Source organism: Serinus canaria, chromosome 22 (assembly GCF_022539315.1).
Source record: "Serinus canaria isolate serCan28SL12 chromosome 22, serCan2020, whole genome shotgun sequence".
Classification (NCBI taxonomy): Eukaryota; Metazoa; Chordata; class Aves; order Passeriformes; family Fringillidae; genus Serinus; species Serinus canaria.
Window position 1 is genome coordinate 983999 of NC_066335.1, and position 14932 is coordinate 998930.

The 14932-nt window shown below is 59.6% G+C and overlaps 4 protein-coding genes across 4 annotated transcripts; 1 reads left to right on the forward strand and 3 right to left on the reverse strand.

Moving 5' to 3' along the window:
• Positions 1–248: 248 nt before the first annotated feature.
• STARD7 (StAR related lipid transfer domain containing 7) lies at positions 249–4022 on the reverse strand. Its single transcript, XM_018925136.3, has 8 exons — positions 3646–4022; positions 3363–3502; positions 3089–3138; positions 2371–2481; positions 1700–1782; positions 1380–1479; positions 847–931; positions 249–622 (listed from the first exon to the last, which is right to left on the reverse strand). Exons 1-8 carry the CDS (start codon positions 4002–4004, stop codon positions 486–488), a joined length of 1065 nt encoding a protein of 354 aa, XP_018780681.2. The 5' UTR covers positions 4005–4022; the 3' UTR covers positions 249–485.
• Positions 4023–4981: 959 nt separating this feature from the next.
• On the reverse strand, positions 4982–7321 carry LOC127060374 (uncharacterized). The gene is made up of 2 exons (XM_050983030.1): positions 7081–7321; positions 4982–6962 (listed from the first exon to the last, which is right to left on the reverse strand). The coding sequence occupies exons 1-2, from the start codon at positions 7291–7293 to the stop codon at positions 6027–6029; spliced, it is 1149 nt and encodes a 382-aa protein (XP_050838987.1). The 5' UTR covers positions 7294–7321; the 3' UTR covers positions 4982–6026.
• On the reverse strand, positions 4982–11273 carry TMEM127 (transmembrane protein 127). Its single transcript, XM_050983031.1, has 3 exons — positions 9523–11273; positions 8297–8461; positions 4982–7632 (listed from the first exon to the last, which is right to left on the reverse strand). The coding sequence occupies exons 1-3, from the start codon at positions 9755–9757 to the stop codon at positions 7325–7327; spliced, it is 708 nt and encodes a 235-aa protein (XP_050838988.1). The 5' UTR covers positions 9758–11273; the 3' UTR covers positions 4982–7324.
• Positions 11274–11312: 39 nt separating this feature from the next.
• CIAO1 (cytosolic iron-sulfur assembly component 1) lies at positions 11313–14890 on the forward strand. Its single transcript, XM_050983013.1, has 7 exons — positions 11313–11535; positions 12213–12361; positions 12605–12716; positions 13006–13097; positions 13276–13468; positions 13790–13868; positions 14071–14890. Exons 1-7 carry the CDS (start codon positions 11397–11399, stop codon positions 14312–14314), a joined length of 1008 nt encoding a protein of 335 aa, XP_050838970.1. The 5' UTR covers positions 11313–11396; the 3' UTR covers positions 14315–14890.
• Positions 14891–14932: the final 42 nt, after the last annotated feature.

A 14932-nucleotide genomic window follows, 5' to 3' on the forward strand; every position in this document is an offset into this window, starting at 1 on the left:
AGTTTTCAGGAAAATTCCCGGGTTTTTTTCCTGGTGTTTCCAGGGCAATTCCCAGATTTTTTCCCCAGTGTATTCCTGATGTTTTTCTGGCAATTCCCACGTTTTTTTCCCAGTTTATTCCCCTTTTGTTGGGATAATTCCCAGGTTTATTCCTGGTGCTCTTGGGCCAATTCCCATTAATTTTTCCCATTTGATTCCCAGTGCCTTTAGAACAATTCCCAAATTTATTCCCAGGATTTTCAGGACAATTCTCAGGTTTTTTTCCCAGTTTATTTCCAGTGCTTCTGGGACAACTCCCAGAGTTATTTTCCCAGTTTATTGCTGGTATTTCCCCATCCATTCCCAGAGTTTTCCCGGGACTTTTCCCGTCGTTTTCCCGCCATTTTCCTTCTGTTTTCCCGCCATTTTCCTTGTGGTTTCCCGCCATTTTCCAGGGCTTTTCCCACCATTTCCCAGGTGTTTTCCTGCTGTTTTCCTGGTGTTCCTCAGGCGTACTCCAGGTGCTGGGGGGCCCCGCAGGGCTCGGGGCCCTTGGCCGGGCTCAGGTAATCCCGCAGCTCCAGCTCCATCTTCTTGGCCTTCAGCGCCGCTGAGTGCAGCTTCTCCAGGAACTCCGGCATTCCTGGCGACCCCAGAGGGTGGGAAAGAATTCCCAACCCTTTTTCCCTTTTTTCTTTAATTTTTCCCCAATTTTTCCCCTTTTTTTTTTTCTCAATTTTTCCTATTTTTCCTCCATTTCCCCCCCGTTCCTCCCCCCAGTTTTTCCTTCTCTTCCTCCCCCCTTTTTCCTTTCCTTTTTCCCAAGATTTCCCTGGAATTTTGGGATTTTTTTGGGGGAATTCTCACCGCTGGACACCATCCAGCTGACGCAGTAGCGTGGGAACACCGTCTGGGGGTTGTCGCTGTACGTCAGCAGGTAATCGAAGCCGTTCTGGAAAACACCAAAAACACCCCAAAATTCCCCAAATCCCAACAATTCCTGGCAGGAATTGGTCCACAAGCTGCCCCCACATCCCAAATTCTTCAATTTTTTCAGGGTTTTCCCACCCCCTTTTTCCACTCCCACCCCCAGAACTGACCCCAACCCCCCCAAAATACTCAGATTTCCTGAGATTTCCCAGGATTTTTCCCAAATTTTTTCCCCCAGGACTTCCCCCAGTTTTCCTGGAATTTTCCCCATTTTTCCACAATTTTCCCCAGTTTTCCCAGGATTTCCCAGTATTTTCCTGGGATTTTTCCCCAGTTTTCCCAGGATTTTCCCCTGTGACTTTACCAGAATTTTTTCCCAATTTTCTTGGATTTTTCTTGGATTTCCCCCAGTTTTCCCCAGGGTTTTCCCCAGTTTTTCCCAGATTTTCTGGGATTTTGGGAGTCCCCACCTCGTCGAAGCCGCGGTGGGGCCGGATCACCATGTGAGATTCGTAGCTCCGAACCCGGACGTGCTCGGGGTCTTCAGGAATCCCGGGATGCTCCACGGCCCTGCGGAACCATCCGGAATTACCCTGGAATTCTCCTGAGTTACCCCAGAATTACCCCTGGAATTATCCCTGAATTTGCAGGAATTCCAGGGGTTTTTTTTCCCCCAGGGATTTTTTGGGAATTCCATGGGGGATTTCTTTGGGAATCCCAGGAGATTTTTTCAGAGGGAATCTGTAGGAATTCCATGGGGATTTTGGGAAGCCCGCGGGTTTCTCCGCACCGTGAGACGAGCACCATGAGGTTGCGGTCGCTGTCGACGCTGTAGCGCCGGACGTAAACGTAATCCCGGGAATACATCGGGTACTGCAACGGGAACGGCGGCGGGTCAGGATCCCAGCTGGATCCCAAACCTGATCCCCATCCCAGATCTCAGGGAACAGGATCAGATCCTGACCCCGATCCCAAATCCCAATCCCAAATTTTGATCCCAGACTCCAAATCCCAGGGGCTCACCGGGACCCAGTGGATCCCTCTGGATCCCAGATCCCAATCCCAAATTCCCATGGCTCACTGGGAACTGCGTGGATCACCCTGGATCCTGTGATCCCAATCCCAGATCCCAAATCCCACGTCTTTCTCTGGGAACTGCGTGACCCAGTGGATTTCCTGGGATCCCAATTCTAAATCCCAGATCCCAGAGCATCCTGTGTCTCTCTCTGGGAACTGCATGACCCAGTGGATCCCCCCTTGGATCCCAATTCCATATCCCAATCCCAGAGGATCCCAGAGGATCCCAGAGGATCCCACAGCTCACCGGGAACCGCGTGACCCAGTGGATCCCCTCGGATCCCAATCCCAGATCCCAATCCCAGAGGATCCCACGGCTCACCGGGAACTGTGTGACCCAGTGGATCCCCTCGGATCCCAATCCCAGAGGATCCCGTGGCTCACCGGGAACTGCGTGACCCAGTGGATCACCTCGGAGCCCGTGGCTGGGTCCCGCTCCACCACGTCGAGCTTCAGCACCAGCGAGTCCCACTGCTTGCGGTACTCCGTGTCCAGCTGGGGAACATCCCAGAATATCCCGGGAGAACGGGAGATCCCGGAATTCCAGGGAAAAACGGGAGCGGGGAAATCCCAGAGATAAACCCGGGAGAACGGGGAAACCCCGGGAAAATGGGATTGGGGAAAAACCCAGGAATAAATCCTGGAATTCCAGGAGAAACGGGATGAGGAATGACTGAGGGAAATCCTGGGATTCCAGGGAAATCCCGGAATTCCAGGGAAAAACAGGATCCAGAAAAAAACAGGACGGGAAAACACCAGAATTCCGAGGAAAACCTCGATCACGTCAAGAGGGATTGGGAACATCAGGATGGGGAAAAACTGGGATGAGGAATGCCAGGAAAGCCCCAGAATTCCAGGAAAAATCAGGGGAAAATCCCTCCCCTCTCCCCAAAATCCCTCAGGGGGGATCCGGAATTTCTGGGAAGGTTTGGGAAAAACGGGATCAGGAATTCCTGGGATTCCCAGCTGGAAATCTCTGGGATGGGATCAAAATGGGAATTTTCCAGGTTTTTCTGGAATTCCGAAAGATTCCCAGTCCTGGAGTCAAATCCCAGTCAGAATTCCAATAATTCCCAAGGAATTTCCTGGGAATTCCGCTCACCTGGACGTTGAAGAATTGCCTGGGAGTGACGTCGGTGTAGGAGCCGAAAACTGCGGGAAGGGAAAATCCCAAAAATCAGCAAATCCTGGGAACTGAGGGATCCCAGGAATCCCCAAACTCCCGGGAACCCAAACATTTGGGAATTTTGGAATTTCAGGGATTCGGGGGAATTTGGGAAATGGGGATTGACAATTTTGGGGATTCAGGGCTTTGGGGATTTGGGATTTTGGGAATTTCAGGAATCTGGGAATTTCGGGAATTGGGGCGTGCCCACCTCGGTACTGGAAGAGCGCCGAGCCCGGGATGGGGCGGCGCCAGAGCCGGAAGTGCTCCCGCTCCATCACCGGCTCCCAGCCCCGCTCCTGCTCCGGGAACGCCTCGGGGTTCTCCAGCTGCTGCAGCTCCTGCGCCGACCTGGGCGAAATTCCCCATTTTTATGGGATTGGGGTGGAAGTTCCCAAGTTTTATTCCCAGTATCCCATTCCGCATGCTGCATTCCCAGTATTCCCGTTATCCCCCCATGCTTCCCGCCGTTATTCCCGGTGTTTCCCCCTCACCGCCTCAGCTCCTCCTCCTCGATGCGCTGCCCGTCCCACACGAAGGCCCCGGCACCGATCGCGGCCATCAGGCTGCCCCGCGGCGCGCCCCAGCCGCACCGGCCCCGGGGCCCTCCCCAGCGGCCGCGCCCGGAGCCGCCGCTCCCGGAGCCGCTCCCGGTTCCTCTCCCGGTCCCGCGGGCCGCGTCCCCGGGCCCGCCGCGCTGCCGGGCCCGACGCGCCCTCCCGCAGCCGCAGTGGCGGGCGAGCAGCGTCAGCAGCACCGGCAGCGGCGCGGAGCCGGGGGAGGTCCCGCCGCTGGCCCCGCCGGTGGCTCCGGTGGCCCCGCGGGCGGCGAGCGCGGCCAGCGGCCGCCACATGCCGGCCCCGCCGCGGCGCGCGTCGCGCTCGAGCGCGTCATCGCCGCGCGCCGCGCCGCTATTGGTCAGAGCGGTGCCTCCCCGCGCGCTGATTGGGTGGCGAGGACAAAACCACTCCCAGCAGCGCGTGATACCGGAAAGGGGGTGTGAGGGCGAGAGGGAATAGCGGGAGAAGCGCGGGGCGGGGCTTGTGATAGGCCACGCCCCCAAGGAGCCGCTATGGGGTCGGGGAGGTTTTAGGGGATTTTGGGGCTTTTTGGGGCTTTTTGGGGCTTTTTGGGGCGCTCTTTGAGTTGTTATGGGGCACTGTGGGGTCTGGGCGGATCCGGCCTTCCCATTGGTCCGAGCAGCACCGCCCCGCGCGGTGATTGGCTGCAGAGGGGAAGCCACGCCCACCAGGGCACGGTACAGGGAAAGGGCGCGGCAAGGACGAAAGGGAAAGGGGCGGGGCTTGGGTGGGTGGGGATGTTTGGGGCGGGGCTTGGGTGGGTGGGGATGTTTGGGGCGGGGCTTGGATGGGTGGGGATGGTTGGGGCGGGGCTTGGGTGGGTGGGGATGGTTGGGGCGGGGCTTGAGAGGGACCATGCCCCTAGCGGGGGATCAAGGGCGGGATTTTCTGGGATCCAGAGCAATTTTATGGGGTCCAGCTGAGTTTTTGAGGATCCAGCCAATTTTTTTGGGATCCAGCCCATTTTTTTGGGATCCAGCCCAGTTTCTTGGGATTCCACCCAGTTTTATGGGATCCAGCCCATTTTTTAGGGATCCAGCCCAGTTTTATGGGATCCAGCCCATTTTCTTGGGATCCATCCTCATTTTTCAGGATCCACCCCCTCCCCATTCCCAACCACCCCCCGGGGTCTCTTTCCACCCCTTTATTCCCCCAAATCCCACGGCCGATCCCAAATCCCAAAATCCCCGGGCAACGCCTCCCTCCCTCCTCCATTCCCGAAGGTTTTTTGGGAATTCTCTCTGGAAAATCCCATTTTTCACAGATTTATTCACACCCTCTTTGCATATCCAGGGAATCCCGAAGCTCTTCCCGGCGGATCCCAAATCCCGGGGTTTTCCCCGGGGGTTTTTAGGGTCAGTTCGGCTCCTCCCGAACCCTTCCCGGGATTTTTTTCTTTTTTTCTCGGAATTTTTATTTTTCCAGGATTTTTCTGGGATTTCCATCCTGGGGGAGCTCTTGCATAGCCAGGGGGAAGAAAAAATGGGAAAAAAAGGGAAAAAAGAGCAGGAGAATGGGGATAAAAGCGGGAAAATCAGGATAAAAGCAGGAAAATCGGGATAAAAGAGGGAAAATCGGGATAAAAGCATCGGGACCTCCAAGGAGTCAGATCCCGGGGTTAAAATTCCCTAAAACTTCAGGAGATTCCCTAAAAAATCCCCCCTGAGCCGAAGCGTTCCAGGAATGGGAATTTTGTTGGGAATTTCAGTCCTGACGGGATTTTTTTTTTCCTATTTTTTTGTTTTGGCCCCAAAAATTTCTGGGAAAAAATCAGAGCGGGGAAAAAATTGGGAATTTTGCGGGGGAAAAGTGGGATGGGAGCGGAGGGATTTGCATAAAAGCTCCGGGTTTTTCCAGCAGGGATCATCCCGATTTCCCGGGAGGCCAAAATTCCCAAATTTTGTGGGATGATCCCAAAAAAAAAAAAAAAAAAAAATCCCAAAGGTGATCCCGGAATTCCCAGAGCCTGGAATAAAGTGCAGAATGTCCATGGGGGGGAAAGGGGGAGCGGGGATGGGAATTCCCAAATTTTTAAATAGGGGGAGAAATATTCCTGTGGGGAAAGGGGGGGGCTGAGCCAGGAGAGGGGCTGGGGTGGGGAATGGGGGATCCCAGAGTTTGGGATCTGGTGGGAATTGGGGATCCCAAAGTTCTCAGTCCATGGGGAATGGTGGATCCCAAAGTTCTTGATCCACAGGGAACTGGGGATCCCAAAGCTCTCAGTCCATGGGGATCCCAAAGTTCTCAATCCATGGGGATCCCAAAGCTCTCAATCCATGGGGATCCCAAAGCTCTCAATCCATGGGGATCCCAAAGCTCTCAGTCCATGGGGATCCCAAAGTTCTCAATCCCTTAGGAATTGGGTTCTGGATCTGTTGGGAATTGGAGATCCCAAAGTTCTCAGTCCAGGTGGATCTCACTCCCCTCATTCCAAGGAAAATCCACCTGGAGCAGGAGATCCCAACGTTCCCCCCGGTGTCCGAACCCCTCTGGAGCCACGGAACCAACTCTGGGATCGAGGCCCCCGAGGAGTTCCTGGGATCCACCTGGAGAAATCCTTTGCTGGAAGAACTTCCCGTGTCCATCCAGACCAATCCTTTGCTGGAAGATCTCTTGGGATCCACCTGGAGAAATCCTTCCCTGGAAGAGTTCCTGGGATCCACCAGGACAAATCCTTCCCTGGAAGAACTTCCCGTGTCCATCCAGACCAATCCTTTGTTGAAAAAGTTCCTGGGATCCACCTGGAGAAATCCTTCCCTGGAAGAACCTCCAGAGATCCACCCGGAGAAACCCTTCCCTGGAACATCTCCTGGGATCCACCCGGAGAAATCCTTTGCTGTAAGAGTTCTTGGGATCCACCTGGCCAAATCCTCCCCTGGAAGACCTCTTGACATCACCCCAGCCAACCCTCCCACACCACATCCCCACCCCCATGGCGATGATCCGGCCTCTCCGGCCACTCGATCCATGATCGTGGTGGCCACCATCACGATGACCATGGTGACGGTGACTGGGATCAAGGTGACCACAATCGTGATGACCCCAATCATGGTGGCCACCATCATGCTGACCATGATCATGGTGACCGGGATCACAATGACTGCAATCATGGTGACTGGGATCAAGGTGACGATCGTGGTGGCCATCATGATGACCAGGATCATGGTGGCCACCACCCCACTGACCACCATCACGGTGGCCACCACCACGCTGACCATGATCATGGTGAGCTGGATCATGATGACTGCAATCAAGGTGACCAGGATCAAGGTGGCCACCACCCCGCTGACCATCATGGTGGCCACAACCACGCTGACCATGATCATGGTGAAGCAGGATCATGACGACTGCAATCATGGTGATTGCGATCAAGATGGCCACCACGCCGCTGACCTCCATCACGGTGGCCACCATAACGATGACCGTGACCGAGGTGACCACCACCCCTCTGGCCGTCATCATGGTGGCCACCATCACAATGGCCATGATCATGGTGACCAGGATCAAGGCGGCCACCACCCCGCTGGCCTCCATCACGGTGGCCACCATCACGATGACCATGACCAAGGTGGCCACCAGGCGCCGGCCGCCATCACGGCGTGTAGGCGGGCGGCGGCTGGAACTGGTTGACCACCTCGTAGTCGGGGCCGTAGGGCTCGGCCTCCTCCATCTCGGAGAGCAGCTCCAGGGCCTGCTCCTCCTCCTCGCTGGGGTAGTGCCGGAGCAGGTTGGCGGCCGTGGCCAGGATGGAGGCGCCGCCCGCGCCGGCCACCAGGTAGAAGCTGACGGCGAAGGTGACGAACACCTGGGAGCCGTGGTACTTCTTGTGCTGCTGCTGCTGCGCCAGGAGCAGCTCCGAGGCCCAGTAGCAGAACCCGATCACGGTGGCGCACTGCAGGACTGGAGAAATGGGGAAAATTGGGTGAGGTTTGGGAAAAAAATGGGGAAAAAAGTAAAAAAACCCAGTAAAACGGGGGTGGGTTTGGGGTCTGGGGTCTCCAGGAGCAGCTCCGAGGCCCAGTAGCAGAACCCGATCACGGTGGCGCACTGCAGGACTGGAGAAATGGGGAAAATTGGGTGAGGTTTGGGAAAAAAATGGGGAAAATTGAAAAAAATGGGAAAAAAAGTCAAAAAATGGGTCAAACTGGGGTGGGTTTGGGGTCTGGGGTCTCCAGGAGCAGCTCCGAGGCCCAGGAGCAGAACCCGATCACGGTGGCGCACTGCAGGACTGGAGAAATGAGGAAAAACTGGGTTAGACTGGGGAAAAAGGGGCAAAACCACAGAAAAATGAAAAAAAAAAAAAAAACATGGGAAAAATTGGAAAAAATGTGGGAAAAAATGGAAAAAAACCCGCGGAAAAAAATGGGTTATATTGGGAGAAAACATGAAAGAAATGGGGAAAAAAGTAGGCTAGACTGGGAGAAAATGGGAAATAATTTGGGGGGAAATTCCATTTCTTTTTTTTAATTTCCAGGGGATTTTTTGGGGACTTTTGGGCAGCATTTAATTAATTTTTTTTTAATTTTTGAGGGATTTTGGGGTGTTTTTTTGGGGGTGTCCCCACCTGTGAGGATGTGGGCGAAGGCGTAGCGCCGGGTGATTTTCAAGGCCGGGTGTTTGGGCCCGAAGACGTCGAGCAGGAAGGCGCCGAGGCTGCACAGGATGCCCAGGAAGCAGAAAGCAGCAATGACCCGGAGCAGCAGCACTGTCTGCGGGTTCATGCAGAAATCTGGGGGGAAAACAGGAAGAAAAGGGAAAAAATGGGGTCGGAGGAAAGAAAAATTGGATTTTCCAGCAAAAAAAATCTGATTTTTCAGCAAAAAAATCTGAGTTTTTGCACAAGAAATCTGATTTTTTGCCAAAAAAAGAAGAAAATTTGGGGTGGAAAAGGGGGGATTTTTGGTGGGACTTTGGGGGGATTTTTTTGGGGAACAAATCCAAACATTCTTTTAAATGCCAACCCCCCCCCCCTTTGAGCCAATTCCTGTAATTAGGATAGCTCATTAATTAGGAATAGCTCGTTAATTAGGGGTGAGTCATTAATTAGGGGTGAGTCCCTGTGCCCGAGGGGGAGGAGCAAGGCTGGAAAAATGGAAACAGGAAATTCCATGGGAATGGGGAGAGAGGGAGGGAGGGGATGGAGGGGAGAGAAGGGTCTGGAAGGGGACAGAAAAGACTGGAAGGCCACAGAAGGTTCTGGAAGGGTCTGGAAGGGAGAGGAAGGACTGGAAAGGTCAAGAAGGGACAGAAGGGACAGAAGGAAGGGGAAGGCTCAGAAAGGGGAAGAAGAAATAGAAGGCCACAGAAAGTTCCAGAAAGGGACAGAAGGACACAGAAGGCTCAGGAAGGGACAGAAGGACACAGAAGGCTCAGGAAGGGCACGGAAGGTTCCAGAAGGGGACAAAGGGATAGAAGGACACAGAGGGCTCAGGAAGGGACAGAAGGACACAGAGGACTCAGGAAGGCTGTGGAAGGTTCTGGAAGGGGACAAAGGGACAGAAGGACACAGAAGGCTCAGGAAGGGACAGAAGGACACAGAAGGCTCAGGAAGGGCACGGAAGGTTCCAGAAGGGGACAAAGGGACAGAAGGACACAGAAGGCTCAGGAAGGGACAGAAGGACACAGAAGGCTCAGGAAGGGACAGAAGGACACAGAGGGCTCAGGAAGGGCACGGAAGGTTCCAGAAGGGGACAAAGGGACAGAAGGACACAGAAGGCTCAGGAAGGGACAGAAGGACACAGAGGGCTCAGGAAGGGCACGGAAGGTTCCGGAAGGCCCGCGTGCGCTCACCTCGCAGCAGCTCGGGCTGCACGAAGCCCAGCACGTCGGCCACGCCCAGCTCCTGGCGGGCGCAGGTGCCGCCGTGGATGCGCAGCCAGGCGGGCTCGGCCAGCGCGGTGCAGAGCGCGGTGATGGCCAGCGCCCCGGGCAGCGCCGAGGCCAGGCTGCGCTCCGGCTGCTTGGGCAGCGCCGCCGCGCCACGCCGCCGCGACGGAACCGCGCCCGCCGCGCCCGCCGAGTACATCGCCGGGAGGGAGCGGGAACGGGACCGGGAACGGGGTTACGGATACCGGCCCTGGGTCACCGGAACCGGAACTGAGACTGGAACCGGCACCGGGACTGGAACCGGGAATGGGACCAGGGTTACGGACACTGGCTCTGGGTCACCGGGACTGGGACTGAGACTGGAACCGGCACCGGGACTGGAACCGGGAATGGGACCAGGGTTACGGACACTGGCTCTGGGTCACCGGGACCGGGACTGAGACTGGAACCGGCACCGGGACTGGAACCGGAACCAGGAACGGGACCAGGGTAATGGACACTGGCTCTGGGTCACCGGGACTGGGACTGGAACCGGGACTGGAACTGGGACTGGGACCGGGATTACGGAGACCAGCCCTGGGTCACTGGGACCGGGACTGGAACTGGGACTGGAACCGGGACTGGGGTTACGGACACCGGCCCTGGGTCACCAGGACTGGGAGTGGCACTGGGACTGGGAATGGGACTGGGGTTATGGACACCGGCTCTGGGTCACCAGGACTGGGACTGAGACTGGAACCGGCACCGGGACCGGCACTGGGGTTATGGACACCGGCTCTGGGTCACCGGGACTCGAACCAGCACCAGGACTGGAACCAGGACGGGCACTGCGGTCACAGACACCTGGTCTGGGTCACAGGGACCAGGACTGGCATCGGGACTGTCACTGGAACCGGGAGTGGAGCCAGAACTGGAACCAGCACTGGGAGCAGAACCGGGACCAGCAGGGACGTTACGGACACCTGGTCATCAGGACCGGGACTGGCACCGGGACCGGCACTGGGGTAACAGACACCGGCCCCGGGTCACCGGGACTGAGTCACCAGTACCGGAACTGGAACCAGGAATGGCACTGGGACCAGCACTGGGGTCACGGACAGTGGCTCCAGATCACCGGTACCGGGGCAGTGACACCCGCTCCGGGTCACCCGGACTGGCACTGGGACAGGGAATGGGGGAACGGACACCTGGGCCAGGTCACCGGTACCGCTGCAGCAGCACCAGCCCCGGGTCCCGGTACCGGCTCTGAGTCACTGACACCTGCCCCGGGTCCCTGTACCGAGGCACTGACACCCGCTCCAGGTCACCGGTAGGGCCTACGGGTCACCGACAGCGGCTCCGATACCCGACACCCGCCCCGGGATAACCGGTACCGGTTCCGGGATCCCCGACACCCGCCCCGGGATAACCGGTACCGGTTCCCGACTCGCGACACCCTCCCCGCGTCACCGACACTCGCTCCGGGTCGCCGCTACTGGCCCCGGGATAACCGGTACCGGTTCCCAGACGCCTGACACCCGTCCCGGCTTCACCGGCAGTGGCTTCCAATTTCAGTCCCGGTCCCCCGACACCGATCCCGGTGGCTCCGAACGCGCTGAGCCCGGCCCCGGGACAGGCGGTGCCGGTGCCGATCCCGGGACAGGCGGTGCCGGTGCCGGTGCCTTTCCCGACCCCGCCGGGCCCCGGCAGCGGCTCCGGGCCCTGCTCACGGCCCCGCCCCGCCCGGCCGCGCTTCCGCTTCCTGTTCTGTTCCGCTTCCGGCGCCGCTCCGGTTCCGGTGTCGGTTCCGGTTGCGGTCCCGGTGTCGTTCCGGCGGCGCTGCCGGTGCCGGTGCCGCCATGCCCGAGGCTCTGTCGCTGCTGTGCCGGGTGTCGGCGCACCCCGAGTCCCGCTGCTGGGCCCTGGCCTGGAGCCCCAGCGGGGCCCTGCTGGCGTCCTGCGGCGGGGACCGAACCGTGCGGATCTGGGGCCGTGAGGGTGAGCGGGGAACGGGACCGGGACCGAACCGTGCGGATCTGGGGCCGTGAGGGTGAGCGGGGAACGGGACCGGGACCGAACCGTGCGGATCTGGGGCCGTGAGGGTGAGCGGGGAACGGGACCGGGACCGAACCGTGCGGATCTGGGGCCGTGAGGGTGAGCGGGGAACGGGAACGGAACCGGGACCGAACCGTGCGGATCTGGGGCCGTGAGGGTGAGCGGGGAACGGGAACGGAACCGGGACCGAACCGTGCGGATCTGGGGCCGTGAGGGTGAGCGGGGAACGGGACCGAACCGTGCGGATCTGGGGCCGTGAGGGTGAGCGGGGAACGGGAACGGGACCGAACCGTGCGGGTCTGGGGCCGTGAGGGTGAGCGGGGAACGGGACCGAACCGTGCGGATCTGGGGCCGTGAGGGTGAGCGGGGAACGGGAACGGGACCGAACCGTGCGGGTCTGGGGCCGGACAGTGTGGGGGGACCGAGCTGGACACAGGGCTGAGAGGGCTCTGTCCCGGTGTCCCCTCACTGTCCCCGCTGTCCCCTCACGGTGCCGTGTCCCGGTGCCAGGCTCGGGCTGGGCGTGCCGGGCGGTGCTGGGGCAGGGATGGACACGGGGCTGGCAGGGCTCTGTCCCGGTGTCCCCGGTGTCCCCTCACGGTGCCGTGTCCCCGTGCCAGGCTCGGGCTGGGCGTGCCGGGCGGTGCTGGCGGACGGGCACCAGCGCACGGTGCGCAGGGTGGCGTGGTCGCCGTGTGGGCAGTTCCTGGCCTCGGCCAGCTTCGATGGCACCACGTGCGTCTGGAAGCGCCACGAGCAGGGCTTCGAGGTGGGCACTGCCACCCGTGTCACCTCCCAGTGTCACCTCTGTCACCTGTGCTCCCCCCATTGTCATCTCTATCACCTCCCCAGTGTCACCTGTGTCATCCCCGTTTTGTCACCTGTGTCACGCCCTTGTCCCCCTGTTGTCACTTGTGTCCCAGCTGTGTCCCCATTGTCCCCTGTGTCCCCAGACCCTTCCCCACCCCCGTGTCCCCCCCCCCCCCCATGCCACGGTGCCCTGTCCCCACAGGTGGTGGCCACACTGGAGGGGCACGAGAACGAGGTGAAGTCGGTGGCCTGGGCACCCTCGGGGTCACTGCTGGCCACCTGCAGCCGTGACAAGAGCGTCTGGGTCTGGGAAGGTGAGTGCTGACCCCTGTGTCCCCTGTGTCCCCTCACTGTCCCCTGTGTCCCCTCACTGACCCCTGTGTCCCCTGTGTCCCCTCACTGTCCCCTGTGACCCCTGTGTCCCCTGTGTCCCCTCACTGACCCCTATGACCCCTGTGTCCCCTCACTGTCCCCTGTGTCCCCTCACTGTCCCCTGTGTCCCCTGTGTCCCCTCACTGTCCCCTGTGTCCCCTCACTGACCCCTGTGACCCCTGTGTCCCCTCACTGTCCCCTGTGTCCCCTCACTGTCCCCTGTCCCCTCAGTGGACGAGGAGGAGCAGGAGTTCGAGTGTGTCAGCGTGCTGAGCGCCCACAGCCAGGATGTCAAACACGTGGTGTGGCACCCCAGCCAGGAGGTACCTGGGGACACACAGGGACACCTGGGGGAGGCTGAGGGAGGCCTGAGGACACCTGGAGACACCTGGGGGGACCTGAGTACACCTGGGGGCACACCTGGGACACCACAAGCTCCCACAGGGACAATGTTCCCTCTGTTCCCAATGTCCCCAACGGTGTCCCCATTGCTGTCCCCAGCTGCTGGCCAGCGCCAGCTACGATGACACGGTGCGTCTATACCGCGAGGACGAGGACGACTGGGTGTGCTGTGCCACCCTGGAGGGACACACGTCCACCGTGTGGGCAGTGGCCTGGGAGCGCTCCGGCCAGCGCCTCGTGTCCTGCAGCGATGACCGCACCCTGCGCGTGTGGCAGCGCGCCGAGGGACACGGTGAGGGACATGGGGACAGCAGGGACCTTGGGGACATGGGGACAGGGGACAGCACCTGGTGTCCTGCAGTGATGACTGCATCCTGTGCATGTGGCAGTGCAGCCAGGGACACGGTGAGGAACATGGGGACAGCAGGGACAGGGACATGGGGACATGAGGACAGGGATCAGGAGTTGGGGATGGGGTACAGGGATGGGGACAGGGGACAAGGACAGGGATGGGGATGGGGTCAGAGGACAAGGATGGGGACAGGGTGCAGTGATGACCACACCCTGCAGGGGTGGACACCCCAGTGTCCCCAATGTGTCCCTGTGTCCCCAGGAGGTGGCTCGGAGCACAGCTGGCAGTGTGTCTGCACCCTGTCCGGGTACCACGGGCGCAGCATCTACGACGTGGCCTGGTGAGCATTGGGGACAGCTGGGGACATCAGGGACATTGGGGACATCTCACTGGGGCCCTGTTCCCTCCCCATGACCTCCATGCCCCTCCAGATGCCACCACCCCAGTGCCACCTGGCCCCTCCCTGACCCCCATCCCTCCCAGGTGCCACCTGGCCCCTCCCAGTGTCCCCAGGTGCCACCTGACCCCTGTCTCCTACCCAGGTGCCACCTGACGGGCGCGGTGGCCACGGCGTGCGGTGACGACGCGGTGCGGGTGTTCGAGGAGGTGGCCCCGGTGGCCCCGGGCTCGCCGGTGACGTTCAGCCTGGCCGCCCACGTGCCGCGGGCACACGCCCAGGACGCCAACGGGGTGGCCTGGCACCCACGGGAGCCCGGGCTGCTGGCCTCCTGCGGGGACGACGGGGACATCGCCTTCTGGCAGTACCAGCGCCCTGATGGCCTCTGAGCCGCACCGGGGACACCGAGGGGACCTCCAGGAACCTCCTGCGGCCTCCAGAACCTCCCGTGGCCTCCAGGAGCACCCCATGTTCTCCAGAACCTTCCCAGGATCTCCAGGAGCACCCAAAGTTCTCCAGAACCTTCCCAGGATCTCCAGGATCACCCCGTGTTCTCCAGAACCTTCCCAGGATCTCCAGGAGCACCCCATGTTCTCCAGAACCTTCCCAGGATCTCCAGGAGCACCCAAAGTTCTCCAGAACCTTCCCAGGATCTCCAGGAGCACCCCATGTTCTCCAGAACCTTCCCACAACCTCCAGAAGCTTCCTGTGGCCTCCAGGACACCTTGGGGACCTCCAGGACCCTCCCATGGCCTCCAGAACCTTCCCATGGCCACCAGGACCCTCCTGTGGCCCCCAGGACCACCCAAAGTTCTCCAGAACCTTCCCAAATGTCCTCCAGGACCTTCCCAAGTCCCCCAGGCCCCCGCGGTGTCCCCAGCCTGTCCTCGTGTCCCTCCCCAGTTGGGTTTGTGGGGTCGGGGTGGGGCCGGGGTGGGTTTGGGGTCCCACAGCCAATAAACCCCAGGATGGCCGGGAAAATTCCTCCCTCCCCCACCCCCGAATTC